The sequence below is a fragment of the Musa acuminata genome, chromosome BXJ2-9 (assembly GCF_036884655.1).
Source record: "Musa acuminata AAA Group cultivar baxijiao chromosome BXJ2-9, Cavendish_Baxijiao_AAA, whole genome shotgun sequence".
In the NCBI taxonomy this organism is placed as follows: domain Eukaryota; kingdom Viridiplantae; phylum Streptophyta; class Magnoliopsida; order Zingiberales; family Musaceae; genus Musa; species Musa acuminata.
The window spans coordinates 38,909,289-38,927,500 of NC_088346.1; the positions used below are offsets into that span (position 1 = coordinate 38,909,289).

The 18,212-nt window shown below is 36.6% G+C and overlaps 2 protein-coding genes and 1 long non-coding RNA gene across 4 annotated transcripts in view; 2 read left to right on the forward strand and 1 right to left on the reverse strand.

Annotated features, from left to right (window-relative positions):
* Positions 1 to 6,761: 6,761 nt before the first annotated feature.
* LOC135621963 (uncharacterized) lies at positions 6,762 to 7,653 on the reverse strand. Its single transcript, XR_010490972.1, has 2 exons — positions 7,424 to 7,653; positions 6,762 to 7,160 (listed from the first exon to the last, which is right to left on the reverse strand). It is a non-coding gene; the product is annotated as an uncharacterized LOC135621963 (long non-coding RNA).
* A 199-nt stretch (positions 7,654 to 7,852) lies between these two features.
* Positions 7,853 to 17,839, forward strand: LOC103998524 (uncharacterized). Of its 2 annotated transcripts, none has more exons than XM_009420011.3 (10): positions 7,853 to 8,264; positions 9,203 to 9,437; positions 9,709 to 9,795; positions 9,922 to 10,091; positions 12,681 to 12,811; positions 12,897 to 13,074; positions 13,188 to 13,776; positions 15,246 to 15,358; positions 16,280 to 16,523; positions 17,326 to 17,839. In XM_009420011.3, exons 1-10 carry the CDS (start codon positions 8,119 to 8,121, stop codon positions 17,551 to 17,553), a joined length of 2,121 nt encoding a protein of 706 aa, XP_009418286.2. In that variant the 5' UTR covers positions 7,853 to 8,118; the 3' UTR covers positions 17,554 to 17,839. The 2 variants fall into 2 exon arrangements, with proteins under 2 accessions (XP_009418286.2, XP_064982423.1); XM_065126351.1 differs by lacking the exon at positions 7,853 to 8,264 and adding an exon at positions 8,276 to 8,515.
* Positions 17,840 to 18,182: 343 nt separating this feature from the next.
* The window catches only part of LOC103998510 (NDR1/HIN1-like protein 6), a 1,120-nt gene continuing 1,090 nt past the window's right edge, over positions 18,183 to 18,212 (forward strand). The window contains exon 1 of the mRNA XM_009419997.3: positions 18,183 to 18,212. This exon is cut by the window's right edge and continues 1,090 nt beyond it. Coding sequence (XP_009418272.3) covers positions 18,206 to 18,212 — 7 coding nt within the window. The 5' untranslated portion in view covers positions 18,183 to 18,205.

Here is an 18,212-nt window from a genome sequence, read left to right on the forward strand (position 1 = left end):
AAAAGTTCGAATGCAAGTACTAGTGAGTCCCATGGGAGGTACTTGATCATACAGAGGTATGATCGAAGCAGATGGAGAGTTGGACTGCTCCAAAGCTCATATTCGCTTAAGGGAGCCCGGTAAGTCAAAGGACAAGGTCGAGTAAGCGAACATTGTTACCAAGGAAGCTAAGGAGAACAGAATCGGTGCAAACCCTACAATGTGATGGCAGAGGCCATGCATGGGAGTTGCAGTATGTCTTTCCATCGACCAAACGGACTGCTTGGAGAACACAGAGGTGTTGAAGCAGGGGGTCAAAAGCGGCGAGGAAGCGACGATGAGTCCAAAGGGACTTAGCTACCCAAAATCAAGCATCAGTTAGAATGGAACTGGAGCAGAGGAGTGCCACAGAGACATATCTACTGATCGTGAAGAAAAGGGATGCAGATGCGAGGCGACAGATAGTAGGGCTATGGGCATGGCAGCACCATGGTACCGTAGAGGCGGGACTTCCGTGAAAGTCATTGATCCCTTGCTCTCATGGAGGGAGAGCGCTTGGTCGTGAAAGAGGCTGAGGAGGTAGAGCATGCAGAGGCAAACTCCAAGTACCGAGATAAGGCTAAAGGGCAGAGGCAAAGGAACTTCGTAAGATCGGTGTCAACGAGCTTCTTATCGAGATAGCCGAAAGTGAAGGACTTCGAGTCAGGCAAGAGTGCATGACCAAGGAACGAAGCAGACAATACGCGGTGTTGTACCTTTGCTACTCAGTGGAGTAGGCGATAGGGTTGATGGAGGAGATGGTACAATCCCAGAGGCGACCAAACCTATGAGAGAATCACTCCAAGTTGGGGTGGAAACTTCCTGCATTCCAGAAATTCGATGGCATTGAGAAGGTGAATCACAATAACTAACTCAACGCAAGGAGTGCAAACACTTCAAGTGCTTCAGAAGTGTGAGCAAAGAGCAGGCGAATGCCAGTAACCAGCTCGATGCATGGAGTACAACCTCGAGGAGGCAAGCGAAGTCAAGTAACCTTTGCCTTCTCAACTCTTAAGAGAATGGGCGAAATCGAGTACCCCATTTCTCTTATCTATCCAGTAGAGGAGCTATGCATATGTTCAAAGACCCTTCGAAGATAATCGAAGATAATAGTTGTCAAATCCTCACCAACGGTGATCAGTGTTACTGAGAGTAGATTGTCCGCTTCATTTCCCAACGAAATACCACTCGAAAGTGAAAGTGATACGAACCTACTTGGATGTGACAACTAAGTGAAAGAAGAGTCAATGGGCAAATTTTATGGAGGAAGGACCCAAAACTTCAGAAGTTTACGAGACGATGCTCGTTAAAGCTCCAACAAGCATCCACCCAGTTCAAGCAGTATGAGGCATTTGAGAGACTGGCGTAGTAAGGATGGTCTTTTCCTTTATATGGAGGATCCGCAGGAACCAATAGGGATCAACACAACTCAGCCAACCCCACACAAGAGTCAGAGTCATTGGCGAGTTGAAGCAGCATGGCGGATCAAAGGTTCAACTACTCAAAAACAACAACGGAGAGTAGCTGGTAGCCAAGAGGCACATTGCAGCTGGAGCAGAAGATTGAAGACTCAGCAAAGGCGAGGAGTTGTAGTGTTCACAAAGGCTTCGACGAGGACGTCGAAGGAATAAATGGGGGAGAATGTCACGGACAAACTTCAAAACAGGATGTTTGATGTAATGCTTATGTATATCTATGTCTTTTGATATGTTCATGCTTTGTACAGCATGTAGAGGGACGACCAAAGGCTTAATAGTCTCATTTTAGTTAGGTTGGTAGCCGCTTTAGACTTGTAAATAAAGGTTTTGTCATGTGGACACATGTGAGAGATTCTCGGTTTGTAATGAATCATTTTACCCTTTGTTGTGTAACTGTTCAGAGCTTGTAAAGTCTGTTTGTAATTTGCATTGTTTATGAAGTGTTTTCGGAGATGTTTGCTTGTGGATCCCGAATGAGACATTTTCTCTAACTCGTTTTCTCTTTTGTGGGTCCTAAGGGACATGGGAGACTAACCTTTGCGGACGAACACACAAAGGTGCCGCACGACTTAGGCAAAACCAGCTAAGTCTGTGATAATAGGGGGAGCAAATTTTGCTAGCTTGCTAGCTAACTTGCAAATCTCAATAGAAGCAATGTGTGCTAAGTTACACATTTTGAGAAGAAATTGATATCTTGAAACATCACCGAGAGTTGCTAGCTTGAAATCTCAAGAAGAAGCAAAACATGCTAACATGCATATCTAGCAAACTTGCATATTTCAATAAGCAAGAGTTACTTTCTTGAACATCTTTAAATTGCTAGCTTGCATGTTCTAAAATGTTGTAACATTGCTAGCTTGTATGATGTAGAACTTGCTATCTTGAACATTATAAAGAAGTGTTATCTTACCTATCTCAAGAAGCAAAAATGCTAAACTTACACATCTAGCAAAATTTACAAACTTGCAAAAAATCCTAAATTTTTGCTAGCTTCAAATTGCATGATGATAAAACTTGATATTATGTTTTTCGTGCAATGAGTTGACTTTTATATCTAAACACATGAGAGTTGGAACTTCTCCTTTTTGTTGATGACAAAGAGTGAGAAGTATGTTGATGTCATCATATGATTTGATCATGACATGTTACTTAGATTTTTGAATCCAAGAGTTTCTATCAATATAGCATATTGATAGGGGGAGTTTGTTTAAACTCTGAGAGTTAAGGTTAACTCCATCATCAATTGATTGTCATCATAAAAAAGGAGAGATTGTTGACTCACGTATTTTGATAATGAAACCAATTGATATGTGTTTATGATTTAATCTATGTTTTGAGTAATGCAGGATTCTTCAATCAAGATGAGACAATTAAAGCAGGAAAAATCATGTTGGACCGGAGGAACATATTAGAAGATTAGATGTCGGGCTGGTGGATCAGTCGACGTATCGATAGAAGGCTTCGGGTCATGGATTCAAGCATCGGGCCAAGAAGAGCAGGTATTGCGCTAAGGATATCAAAGTTGCGGAGTCAACTGGCCGATTGGGCAATAGGCCGCAAGAGAGGACGATGCGTCGAAGAATCAGACGAAGCGTCGAGGGACCAATGACATGCCAAACAACTTGATTAATTGCTTAGGATTAATTGTCTAAATCGAAGTGTGTTTTACATGTGTAGGATTAACTATGATAACAAGAAATGAAGCAAAATGAAGTCCCGGAGTTAAGATCGAGATCACATTGGGAGTTCGAGAGTTCATCGGAAGTCCGGACATTCGTCGAAAATTCTATGGGAACCAATCGAGAAGTCACGGAGCTTGCTAGAGAAGCTCGTCGGAACTCGCCAAGAAGATCGTTGTGAAGTCTAAGAGCTTGCCGGGAATCCGCCGGAACATTGTCGAGAGTTCGTCGGAGGTTCGTCGGAAGCTCGCCGGAAGAATTGACATAGGGATTTGTTTAACTTATAATATGTCTTAAGAATCATAGTTAGCACATAATTGGGATTGGATTTAGGCCAACCCAATTAGGGGCCAGCTAGGCCCATGTAAGAATTATGTTGGGCCCAATAAGAGGCCCAAACAGTATCCCAAGAAGACTCATCGTCGTGCCACAGTCTCCGAGATTGTGTCAGGCGGTGGTACCGCCCAGCACTGGCCACCAGGCAATGGTACCACCCAGGACCGTGTCAGTCAAACTGACACTATGTAACGGACAAACTTCTAAACAAGATGTTGGATGTAATGCTTATGTCTGTCCATTGTCTTTTGGCATGTTCATGCCTTGTACAGCAGGTAGAGGGGCGGCCGAAGGCTAAATAATCCCATGTTAGTTGGGTTGGTGGCCTCTTTAGGCTTGTAAATAAAGGTTGTGTCATGTGGACACGTGCGAGAGCTTTTCGGTCTGTAATGGACCATTTTACCCTTTGTTGTGCCACTGTTCAGAGCTTGTAAAGTCTGTTTGTAATTTGCATTGTCTATGAAGTGTTTTTTCGGACATGTTTGCTTGTGGATCCCGATTGAGGCGTTCTCTTTAACCCGTTCTCTCTTTTGTTGGTCCTAAGGGACAATGGGAGGCTTCGGGGAGGCTGACCTTTGCGGACGGACGCGCAAGGGTGCCGCACGACTTAGGCAAAACCAGCTAAGTCCGTGTCAACTAGACGGTGGTATCGCCCGTGCCTAGGGAACCCGAGATGGGAGAGTTTTAGGCTCTAAGTTTGAATCAACTTGAAGCCTATAAATACTCCTCTCATCTCTAGTTAAAGACAATAAGCACAGAGAGTTTAAAAGTAAAGAATTGCTGCTGTAATCTCTTGAGAAATCCCTCCTCTAGCTTAAACCTTAAACGTAGATTTCTGTTTAGAGAGGAGTGAGTGAGTACTTGTAAGGGTTATCTCCTAAACCCGATAAAAGGATAAGAGGGGTGTAAAAGGTGATTGGCCTTCGCCTATTGAAGGAAGACCTCTAGTGAATGTCGATGACCTCGTTGGAGGAGAAAGCCGAAAGTGGATATAGGTCACGTTTGACCGAACCACTCTAAAACTCTAGTTTGTATTTACTTATTGCTATTACCTTACTGCAAACCCCTTCAATAGTTTACTGCCTTCAATACTTTTCCATACGCTTTCAGTCTAAGCATATTTTCGGAATCGGTTTTCAACGTACGAAGAAATTTCTTAAATCGAGTTATTTTACCACTACACTAATTCACCCTCCCTCTTAGTGCCGACCCTGATCCTAACAGAAGCAATAATAAATACAATAATTATCTTTAGAATATGAACATATTATCACAAATTATAGTATTTTACTATAATAAAACACACAAAACTAGGCTAGTATATAGACTTGTCGACTATATTATCCAAAATGTGTATAAGCTAGAATTCCAACGTATCCAAAGATAAGATTATAAAATATCTGAGTTCCTAAGTAAAGAATTAATAAACCAATAAGAAACCATATTTGCTACCCATAATCAGTCCAAAGGTTTGTTCAACAAAATTTAAAACACGATATATTCGTATGCAAAAGAAAACATTTCTATTTGGTGTGAAGTAGAAACAGAAGAAAACAGAGAAGCATGATCAGTGAACCGAGAAATCAATAGAATTTGGAATCCAGATAGAAAAATCAAATAGAATATTTTTTATTTTAAATTAAAAAACGATAAATGAAAACTTATACTATGATAAGAAAAAGAATGAAAGAGAGTATTTTTTATATATGTGATATTTATAAAAGTAAATTACATAAACAGTCAAAGAAACCATAGAAATAAAAGAAATACATGTAGGACTAAAATATTTACGTCTAAATCAAAATTTTGAAAACAAAGACTATCTTATGATATCGAAAATAACTATGTGGGATAAACATACTAGTAAATTATTTTTATGACAAAGAAAAATAATAAACTGTTATAACTCTATTTTTTAAGAAGACAAAAATGACCTCCCAAGGGTTCAAATCATTCAAAATTAGCTTTCTTTCACTAAAGGAAAAGTAATAATAAATAAAAATTTTAATTATCCATATTTTAGTCAGTATAGATCAATTATAATGTGTTTGCATAAATTAGCCATAAAAATGAGCACATATGGTAACAAACTTACAAAAGAAGAACATTGCATAAATATAGATCTTAGCCAAAGTTACCCTACAGAGGATGTCTAAGAGAAAATGATCGATGTGACCTTAAAGTTTGTAAAAGAATTTAGAGTAAAAAAGACTACCATTTATATATGAGAGATAGCAAGAAAAGGGGCATGAAAGAAATTTTATAGTATCAATAAGAATTACATGAATTATCATTTTTAAAAGATAGAAACCCCTATAACAGTAACAATAATGTCATAGTCTCAAATAATAACCCAAATAATACCAAAGCCATTATGTCAATCCGGACTATAAAGACATGATCATAATAGATTATTTCGATATCAGAAATTTAAAAGTCAGGTATTCGTAATGATACAATGAGTTGGAGCATGCTTAAAGAAGAAAATCTATATCATATTTTCTTAAAAGAGAATTAGTTGAAGAAATAAGCTTTTCATATATATATATATATACATATATATATATATATATACATACATATATATATATACATATATATATATATACATACATGTATACATATATATATATACATATACATATATAAATATACATATATATACATATATATGTATATGTATATATATATATATATACATACATACATATATATATATATATACACACACACACACACATATATATATATATATATATATATATATATATATATATATATATATATGTATATATATATATATACCTATATATATATATACATATATATATATATACATATATATATATATACATATATATATATATACATATATATATATATATATATATATATATATACATACATATATATATATATACATACATATATATGTATATACATACATATATATACATATATATATGTATACATATATATATATATGTATACATATATATATATATATGTATACATATATATATATATGTATACATATATATATATATATATATATAGTGTAATGATGGAGAACACTGCAAGAAGCTGTTGGTCCCTACAAACAACTACTAGAATAATGTGTTTTCAATTTAACTACTAAAAAAGAAAATAGGTTAATAATATGTTAATAATCAAAATAAGTATTTTTTAGCAGCAAAATATCTAAACAAGAAACAAGAAAATAGATTGAAACAGAAACAGAGTCTTTAGCTAGAACGTGGAAAGTATCTGTTAAAATGAAATTGGCTTGGATAATTTATGCATAGAGCAATTTACTACCAAGGCTATTTCTGTAGAAACATGAAACAAATCAAACACTTTCTTTAAGGTAATTGAAATTTTATGTTGCTAACCAAGTAAAATGAAGAAAAAGACCCATGAAGTTGTCGAGCATGACGGCACACAGGATTCCAGAGTTCTGCACGGCGATCCTAAGGTTGTCGATGCTCTCCTGGTGGTACTCATGAAGTTGAACCTGGCGACGTTCGTGCCAGATCTCAGCAGCTTCTCCAGCATCGCAACCGATCTGGATGCCGGCCCCAGTGCGCACACTATCTTCGTCTTCGGCAACTCCTTCAAGATCCCGTCGATTCGATATTCGCCATCGATCCTACCAAACAACATCAACCACAATCGCCACAACAAGAAGACATAATCAAGAATCAAAGCCGAGGAAGGACTAATCAAGTTCGATCATTCCACTGAACATACAAAGATCTAGAGATAGAGATCACTTCAAAGCGAGATCAGAGAGAATCAAGATAATTTCTCAGAGATCAGAGTTCTAGTCTTAAGCTGAACAGTGATCTTGAAGCAGATATCGAGGTCATCAAAGATGAAAAACGAAAGAAGAATGACGCTTAAATGTCTGACCTAACTTTCGGTCCTCCGCCTTCCCTTCTCCACCTCCCGAGCACAACGAATTGAATCGCGCTGCGTCGGCGACTTGTGAAAGAAGACGCGCGGCCATAAAAGATATCCGGCGCTTTATGAGAAACGGTGTCCCGGAAACGAGAAGACAGGATTCCTTCACCTTTTAGACGGCGATTTCAAACCATACCTCTATCGGAAACGTTTGATTCGGTGGGACTCTCAGTTGGAGAGATTTCAACTAACGGCAGCCGTCCAATGAGCTCCGTCGTGAGATATATTTTTAGATTATTTTCATATATATATATATATATATATACTGGGATGGGGAGACAAGGGCCAGGACAGGAAACACGAAGTCTTCCTATGACAGTCAAAGAAACTGGTGCGCCATTCAGGTTCATGACGTAAGATGAAGGGATCCGGGCCACCTGATCTCGTGATGCGCCGTTGATGACATCTACGATCGTATTGTGACGATGGGTCGTCGAGCACCCGCGCGACCCGCGAAGTTGGTGCTTTGTTCGGAGACGCTGGCAATGGCGAGGATTTCTCCTATTTGCTCGCCCGCTCACTCGATCCTTCGTTGCAGGGAGAAAGAGAGAGACAAAAGAGGAAGCTTCTGGTGGAGGAAGGAACGGTGGCCACATCCTGAGCCGGGAGAAGAATCGGCGGGGTAATGAACGCGACCTCACGGAATGGGATTTTTTGAGGACATCTTTCTCGGCGAGGACGAGAGGAAGAAGAAGGAGAATGCGGCGGATATGGAGGGCGGTCCCTCCGAACCCCGTCTCATCCCCAACCTCTCCTCCATCGCAGATTCCGTCGTCCGCCGTTGCTCCAGGTTAGGACTGCCCTCCACCTATTAACTTTCTCGGTCGATTCTTTCTGTTACTTTTGCCGTCGGTTCCGAATCGTTGGAACTGTTATTGAAGATCTGATAATACTTTGTTTTTCCCCTCTCATTTTCTTTGGGCAAATTCTCGAGCAATTGACGACGACGATGTGAACGGCATTAATTATTTGGTAGTGTAAGCGGCATTGCCATGTGAAAAGAAGTCTGTTTTCGACAATTGGCATTCACTGCCTGGATAGGTCGAGCAATTTATCATCTCCTGTAATTCTGATCATTACACAGTCTATAAGTTTATTGGAAATAAAGGAATCTTGTTTTAATGATTGCTAATTGATCTGATGTCAACCCTATGGATCGCAGGTCAAGCACAATTTTCAGACAAATCTTTTGTTGTTCAATCATGAAAGAGAATAGAAAAGAGTGCAAAAAAGACAGCTCGCTAGTTTATGCGCTTATGCAATTCCTAAGCACTAAGAATGCTAAACTGTGATCTTAACTTTAGATTCTTTTGGCATACAGAAACCTTTGCTAAAGGTAAAATGAACCGAAGATTGCTTATAATTCTCTGTTTGATTCTTTTACAAGAGATTGCAGAACTGTGAACTCTTGTTCCTAAAATAATAGTACACAAACACAGTCATCCTAACATATACCTTTTCATTTATGAGTTCCAATCAAAGTCTAATGCAACTCATTGTTGGCCTTCTTTCGCTAATTTATGTAATGGTTTAATCCCAAACTCCTTTTTGTTTTTAGCTATCTGACCATTTTATTATTTTTCCTAGAATCTTATTGGTGCTTCTTACTATTTTACTTCATACAAAAAGTTTCTCTGTTGAGGTTTATAGTAATAATTTGCTTTGTCAAGGTATTGAATTTTGTAGACTTATGGAATTCAGGGCATAATTTACAAACATATGTTTCAGGATTCTTCTCTTGTCGATGGAGCAACTGCAGCAGTCTTTTGAGGCTGAGATACCTGATCATTTTAAGCAACCAACATCTTATGCTAGGAACCTTGTGGAATACTGTTCTTACAAAGCTCTTTGTGTGGAAACTCAATGCCCGGATCATCTGGCTGATAAAGAGTTTTCCCTTTTAACTTTTGACATGATGCTTGCCTGGGAGGCACCCGATACAGAGACTGAATCCTTACTCAAAGTGAGACACTTAACCACTTTTACAGCAGGGTATTTGCAAGAACCTCTTGAATTTATCACATGGCTTTCTAATTCCATATTTTACTTCAATTTTTCATGTACAAGTCATGGTAAATATAAAACTATATACATATAAACACTCTCTTCTCTTTGCTTCTTTCTCTCTTCTTGTACTCCTTCCTTTATGTTGTGATTTGTATAACATAAAATCATGGTGGTTGAGATCTATAATATCTTATGTTATTGTAAAAGAAATTCGTTCACTGTAATAGGCAAATGCTTGCTCTAACCATCCAGAATTTGATGATGACAATGAGGGATCATTATTTTATGCATGTGCAACAAGAATGGCTAGCCAGGTTTGCCATTCCTCTTAAGTTATCATCTATTTTTTCCACTTCATAAAAGTATCATATCATATCATTTTTGACAGAATGCCAATGGAATATATGTAAACTTAATCTTTGGTGTCTCTCCTGTGTCAGATTGATGGCAAGATGACTGTTGGACTGGAAGCTTTTGCCCGAATAGCTTCTGCTTGTGCTGCTGTAGCAGATCCAATAACCGTTCACAATCTATTTGATGCACTTACCAGCTCCTCAGGTGGTTGCCTCCATTTTCTTATATATGACAAGTACCTCAAAAGCCTTTACAAGTATGCAGTCTCTTCTTTTTTCAAATATTGAATCTGTTGATTATCTTGTTTGTCAGAGGAACCGTACTGGATTTCTTTTTCATGATTCAATATCTTGAATTGATTAAAATTACCTTTGATTCACCAAGTTCTTTGTGCTGTTTCATGATCTTAAGTTAACAATATCGGTTGCTGGCTATTGGTATGAATCTACAATCAGAATCTCACAGTATCTATTTGGAGCTCGATGTTATAAGTAGCTCATCACATTCTCTCATGTCATGTGTAGACACACACAGAAACACACAAATGGAGAGAGAGAGAATCTTGACAATGAGCGAACAACTGAGCCCTGCAGACTTGGACTTGTACAATCCATTCCAAGATACTGCAACTGGGAAAAGTTCCTTGGAACATGTTGGCTTGTTACATTCAGTCATGGCAGGCATACTTTACTGTAAAAAGAAAAGACCAGAAAAGGTGTAAGAGGGAAAATGCTTTACTGTGGATAGTTAGTTTTTATTCTGAAATTCTGCAAATATTTTGCATGCGGATGCTGGGTTGCATGCACATTCATGAAGTATACTGCAATCAGACAATAAAGGAAATATCCAATGAAACTGTCAGTTTGTTGGATAAGTCCAATGATGAAAGGAAATCAGCAAAGTAACCACAATAATGAACCCAGTGTTTTGACAATAACAAGATTTTTTATCACCATAGAGCTCTAATCGGAGGTGTGTTGCTAGATAATCAAAAAATTAATTCTTTCTTTCTATTTCTAACAAAATTATTTTTGCCATCCCCATCTTTCTTGTCACTTCTATTCTATATTTTCTTATCTCATGTTTATCAATGAATTCATAGATTTCCTCTTGATATGTCCCACCATTTCAGTTGATTTTTCTTATTTTAATTGTCACTTGTATTATTGTTGAATTTTCATTAAAATAAGTGTCTCGTAGTCTATCTTTTCTGTTAACATTACATGTCACATCTCAATATCCTTATCTTCGCTATCTAGTAATGTTTCTCTCTATATCATTAAAAGGAAAAAATGAAAAATAAATTATAGAAAATTATATTTTTAGAAATTAGGATTTTGTGATTTCAGAAGAAGCATTTGGTTTGAAGTTTTTAACTATATACAATTAACTACATTTCTCTTTCTTAAAAGAAATTATGCTACTATCCATCTTTCCTCTGCAAAGTAGAGTGTGTATGCTTGTTTATAATGGCTTAACAGTCTCAGCTATAAATATAATTTTCTTTTTAATCCAAGAGGCATTTGACAAAGTACAACACTACAGATAAGCCTGTCTGTTTTATCATCTGTTTGTGACCATATCCTTATTCAATTCCCTTCTTGCTAAATAAGAGGCCCATTATTTAAAAAATTTGTACTTCCTTTACTATAACTTCTAAACGTATTGATCTTTTTTCTCCTCTAAGCCTGCATATTCATGTCTAATTTTTTGTATAACAAAACTGATGATTCTATTTTGAACTTCACGACTGTACCTTTACCTGTATATATGAACTCTGACCACTTGCCCTATCTGCATATACAATTTAATAATTGTGAAATAGGAGCAAGGCATCACAAATTGATAAAATCCTATGTGAAAAATTGTGAAATAGGAATGAGATATCACAAGTTTATAGCTTTATAATTATCAATATTTTAAATTTACTCATAATAAAAATTGAAGGAAATTTACATAGATTTATAGTTGTATAATTAATTTTGATGGAAAAAAATTCTTTAATGGTAACAGTATTAAGTATTCTGGATATGATATTCGGTCGAAAGACAAGCTTGGTGAATCTGTTATTTATAGAGTTAAATCAAGATGATTTAATTGGAAAGGAGCATCAAGAATTTTGTGTGATTATTTAGGATAATAGAAAAAAATTTTAGATAGCTATTTTATATCCAGTTATGTTTTATTATTTTCACTGTTGGACATTTAAATAGCAAGTTGTATAAGGAGTTAATATTGTATAAATAAGAATTTTAGTATCAAATGCGTATGTAAAACTACTAAAGAAGAAAAATTAAGAAATTTTTACATTTGCAAACAACTAGATGTAGCTCTAGACAGGGATAAAATGAGGGAAAACTATTAAAAAAATCCATGTCTGAGGGAGATGTGTCGATGCACCAACTAGAAAAAATGAATTAATTATAGATAGTGGTGAGGAGAGGCAAAGGACCAAGAGACCTTTCCTTATCAACCCTAAAAATGATTTGTTTCTTATTTGTTTGATTATTGATATTGCCCTGGACATAATTTATTAAGAAATATCTATGTAGGTCGCCCCATGTTGTTATAAGATTATTAATTTAGCTATTTTTAAAAAATAAATTCACTTTCTTCATAAGATTATAATAAAGATCAGTTCTTTATTATCTGTAATGCCACAGATATTATAGATGTTGATCATTTTCTAGACCAACCACCTCTTATATAAGTTTTTGGCTTATGCTAGTAAATATTTCTCGAAGTATGCTGAACCTTCACATTAATTATCATATGGCTGATGACTTCTCTAGAAGTTGTGTTTCTGGCTTGATCACATTACTTATGTGACTTCTGTTTATTGTAGGGTGTTCAAATCAATGAAGCATATATCAGGACAACTCCGGAATTTAAAATTTAACCTTGATGATGGAGAAATTATCCTAGAAGTTGATGCTAGATCTATTCTTCAACACAATGGGATATCTACAAGGCCTGGTTAAGCATCTTTTCCTGGTAGTCATTTTTTCTGCAGGATAACTGTTTATCAACATAAGCTTCAGAAGGATGTTTTTAATGGCAGGAAGGCTGACACTTACCAGCCATGCTCTATATTTTGAAGCATCAGGCATTGGTTCATATGATAAAGCTGTCATATATAACTTGTCCAAGGACTTGAAGCAGGTGGTAAAGCGTGAGTTAACTGGACCATGGGGTGCTCGTCTCTTTGATAAGGCTGTTATGTACAAGTCTGATTCTGTGTAAGTGCAGTTGCCAAATATTCTTGTTATGGTCTCTTAAATAATTGATAATAACTATAGTTGCCTTGGTAACTCATAGAATTTAGTCTGCAATCTAAATCATTCTTTTGCAGAGCAGAGCCGATCTACTTAGAGTTCAGTGGCCACTCCCACAGGGACTACTGGTTTGCAATCATTCAGGAAGTCCTCAATGTTAATAAATTCATAAGGAAATACAATCTTAGAAGTTTCCAAAAAGCAGAAGCGCTTTCTAAGGCTGCTTTAGGCATCTTTAGACATCATGCTCTGAAAGAAGCTTTTCATGTCACACCATCGCACTTTAAGAGTATACTTGCTTTTAACTTAGCTGAAAAACTTCCAAAAGGAGACAAAATCTTGGAAGCTTTATATAATCACTTGGAGCTCATGCAGGTTGGATATCAGAACCATGCTGACGTTGTCACTGCATCTGAGGAAAAGCCACTAGCAGGTCCTTTACCAGATTCATTGTATACACTTAGAAGAATAGGCTTTCTGTTACTGAAGGAAGATAATCCTGAAGGAAATGATATTTTGGTTCGCAATATCCATGTTGGTCAGACATGTCCATTACAGATGGCTGTTAGGGAATCAGTTTGTTACTCTGGCAGAGTCGAAGCAGCACGTGCAACATTATATCAGGTCAAAGTGGAGGATATTGATACAAATTTAGCTGTTATTAAGGTATACTGTAAGGATAGAGGCAATTTTCTGGCTTCTAAAATGTTCCATATGTATGTCTTAGAAAGAGTCTTTCTGCACTCTGAATATCTAGGTCTTTTAAAGAATGCTGCGCACTTCCATAACCATATTTATTCCAGCTTAGACTTCTATAGTCATTTAGCTTATCCTTGAAAATGAAATAGAATGAAGCCATTTGGAATCTTGTAGGTGATCTTAGAGGCAAAAGAAATCCTGTATGTGAATTATATTTAGACTACTAATTCTTGACATGGAAGTTCCTTTACTGCTTAGGTATTAGATTCTGCATATGGATAAAAACAATTTATTTCTTATCATGAGATATTTCTCTTTTACAGTATGTTTGTAATTCTTTACCACCAAAATAGTGCTAGAAAGACAATTATTTCGTGAAACATCGATTTTTTTCTGAGCCAAAGCAAGGTTTCTGTATTCTTGTGGGAATTTAACTTAATGTTTAGCTCAACTATGATACACTGCAGCTTTTATGGTGCTTGTACTAGCACTCTGCTGTGGCCACCTCGTTATATCAGGCTTCTTTTATTCGCTCTCTTGGTGTCTCATGACCATTTAAATTCGACCAGGACACCCTTGGAATAATTGTCCTTTTTAACTCTCATTAAAGAAATAATTGAGACACTTTCATATAAGGTATGCAATTTCGTATCGTACCGGAGTTTCGACGTTCACTCGGTATGGTACGATACTATATACGAGCTGTATACCATTCAATATATATATATATATATATATAACATTTTTATAAAAGGCAACATGTCTTTTCCTTCTCCCACATGGGGCGATGTCGCCTCATATATATATATATATATATATATATATATATATATATATATATATATTTCGTTCCGTCCGATAATGGACGGTCCGTATACTGATAAATTGACGGACCGGTACGTACCGCTCGTACCAGACAGCATTATTCGAAATTTCATACCTTGCTTTCATATATGTTCATCAAGATATGATAACATAAGCAAAATATTAAAATGCTAAGTTAATAATGTGTGTTTTCGATTTTTTTTTCTCAGGAGCATATACTGCTCTGACCTTTTTGGACTTTTGTCATGCTTAGTGAATTTTTAGTACTTAAAAAGTTTTAAATCTGCCACATTTTTTCATATCAGAAGATCAAATTGCTTGTAGCAATCATGGTTCAAATTTATTGTAAAAAGTAACTTTTAGATAACTTTGGACGAATTTTCACTTCTATAAAACTAACAGGGTTTAGGCTACTGGTATCCTTCTTTCTGTAGATATCCTTCTTTCTGTTCGATTTTTGAATCCTGAGAATTGCTTTCCTGAGTATCTGATGTGGATTTTACTATGGTTGGATAATTTTATGGTCTTGAATTTAAAAGGTTGGGACCAATTATAGAATACTAAACATACATGGTAACAAGTTAATATTTGCCAATGATCTTTTATTGCAGGATTTACTCTTTCCTTTGTCTCAATTGGGCAAACTACTCAGTCATTTAGCTTCATGGGAAGATCCTTTCAAGTCAAAATTCTTTCTGTTTTTGATCCTGTATCTCCTTTACAGGTATTGCTTCATTTTTTCTGAAAACTTACTATATCATCATATAGATACAAATGGAGCATATTTATTTTAATTTTCTATTTTGTCATTCTTCCATGTAGCAAATGTTATGAAGAATTAAATGATCTAGATTATTGTTGCTTGCCTTTTCTTGCAAATATTTTAGACAGATTTTCTTCCATGTAGTAAAGTGTTTTGCCAGAGAGTATGTGATATCTATATCTTTGTTCTGATAGTTTGGGATAAGAACAGGTGATCAATGATCCAAATCAGAAGCACAAAGGATTTCCTGATTAAGGAGACAAATATCATGTTGTTCCTTTCATACCAGAACTAACATATTAGCTCTTCTGGCTTCTATTAGTTTTTCTCAGAAATAGTAGTTCTTCTAAGTTACTAATCTTCAAAATTAATTACTTGATGGAATTTGAATTACAACAAGTCTTTACTCCGCTAATTCCAGAAATCTGCCATGAACTCACTTTTATTTGGAAAATAATGCTGAGAGAATGAGCTGATTTTGACTAGGACTGTATAATAAAATCCATGCATTCGTCTCCATTAAAATTTTCACTAAGAACAGAAGAAATGGTTGAGAAAAATAGTTATCCTGCTTCTGTGAAATATGCTTGTGAAACTTATACCAGGAGAATGTGGATCATCTTGTTACCTTTGTACTTATAATTACACAGCTTCACTATCCATTTATCTTAAAATCTGAACTTTGGGCACATGTATTCTTTCTAGCTTGGTTTTATGTCTACCCTTGCTCTACTGGCAAGAGTAGCCTTGCTGTGTTGGTAAATCTCAGAGTTGCTCTGTTGGTTTTATTCAGTTTAATTACTGCACAAATATAACTATACAAATTCTTTCCTTTTTGCTTTACTTCCTTTCCTGAACCGATGCTTCTGACTGTGATCCTAGGGGTTGGGTTTGGTACATCTTGCCATGTGCTTTGGTATCTGCTGCTGTTTTTATGTTCTGGCATAAGCATCATGGCAGTGGAAAACCAATTAAAGCCTTCCAGGTTACACCTCCGCCGAATAGGAATCCTGTTGAGCTGCTCTTGATGTTACAAGATGGTGTTTCTCAACTTCAAACAAACGTCCAGGGAGGAACTATTGCTCTTCTTAAGCTAAGAGCTCTTCTTATAGCAGCATTTCCTCAGGTTTGTTTCCATAAATTGGATCAGACTAGAATTATTACTTTTACTATATGCTTTTAAGATCATTTCATTGTTAAATTTTCTACTAACTGGACCTGCTGTGGATGTATTGTGTAAAATAGAATACCCATTGCAGTGGTATGCAATTACTTCAGATCATGTCATTGTTAAATTTTCTTGTTGCTTCAGATCTTTCTTCTGTTGTTTCTTGATCAAACAATATTATCGATCTTAGACATGTATCTAAGATAGATCTAATCATGGTGGCTTGTCTATGGTACAAATATCTGCCTGTGTACCAAAATTTAGTACGTGGATAGTTTTAACCTTTTGTGGGTGCTCAACTTGTTTAAGTTAGCATCAAGTGCTAAAAGTCCCTTGAAATCATTGCAAATTACATTCTAAGCATCCTTTTCTATCCGAGTCTGAATTCTGCGGAAGGTTATAGTGGAATCCCTGGTAGAATCCTTTCGATAACACAACTCAACTCTCCGTTAGGCTAAAATTGGCATGATGAAAATCGTACAAAAAAAAAATCCCAGAGTCATTAGTTGTAAAATGACTCAAAACAGTTCATAGTTAACCTAAAACAATTCACGTCATCCGCCAAGTGAAGATGTTTCTAGTATTGTTGTGGCATGGGAGCAGGGTAGGTAAACAAATTATAGTTGGAGCTCCTCATCTTGAAGTGAAGATATTGCTTTTTGGGAGTCATATGACTGATAACTTTATGTCATGCTTCTTCCTTTTTTCTTTTTGTCTTAATGTGACTTAACCTTTGACTTTGAGATTTTTTGGATTTCAGACAACAAACAAAGTGGCTATTACCTTGGTCATCGTGGCAATCGCAATCAGCCTGGTGCCTTTCAGACACCTGCTAGTTTTAGTGCTTTTGGAGATATACACAAGACACATGCCGCTGAGGAAAGAGAGCAGTGAGAAGTTGGTAAGGAGGATCAAGGAGTGGTGGAGCCGCATTCCTGCTGCCCCTATTCAGATCGGTGCACACGAAGAGCACAATAATTCAAGATGATAGCATAAACCATTACAATTTTGGCGATCACATATGTAAATGCATTATTACTCCACAGGGGAGTTTTGTTTTGGTTGCTTCTGTTACCTGAATCTGGTCCCTTCTTGGTCTATGTGGCAAATCCTATCTTCAGTAAATGGAGAAGAGACTGCTGCCAGAGGCAGAGGCAGTGGCAGTGGCAGTGGCAATGCCAGTGCACATTGGTTTAACTTGTATCCTACAATGTAATCCTTTCCCTGAAATTTGATAAATGGATACGAGTGACTTGAAGAGAAAATTCATGATCCTTCATTCTGTCTACAGAACAGATGTGCCTCTGCCATAATAAACACAGAGTTAAGCTGCACAAGACATCTCTCTTACAGTGTTTTAATCTTTTACTTGCGTATCTTGGTCCTGACAAAAGAACAACAGCTGCTGACTCGAGATTTCTCAATGCAGACAAAAATTTGATCTTCGGCAGAACTCTTCATCTGCATCACAATGTCTCTTCAGAGAAGTTTCATCTCTTCACCAATCAGAATTAATTGGACAAGTGCTTTGCATGTACTTCAGGATCACTTCACGGCAACGAGGTCATGGAAAGCAGCCGCCTACGTTACAAGCAATTGACAATTCCTCCATTTATTCACGTCACTAAACTCCCAGTCAAATGATAC

What these genes read in the sequence shown, in the direction of transcription:
- LOC103998524 (XM_009420011.3), top strand. Translation starts at nt 8,119, where the DNA reads ATGGGATTTTTTGAGGACATCTTTCTCGGCGAGGACGAGAGGAAGAAG. An exon ending in GTCGTCCGCCGTTGCTCCAG is followed by an intron (nt 8,265 to 9,202) that starts GTTAGGACTGCC and finishes CATATGTTTCAG; the next exon opens with GATTCTTCTCTTGTCGATGG. An exon ending in CAACAAGAATGGCTAGCCAG is followed by an intron (nt 9,796 to 9,921) that starts GTTTGCCATTCC and finishes CTCCTGTGTCAG; the next exon opens with ATTGATGGCAAGATGACTGT.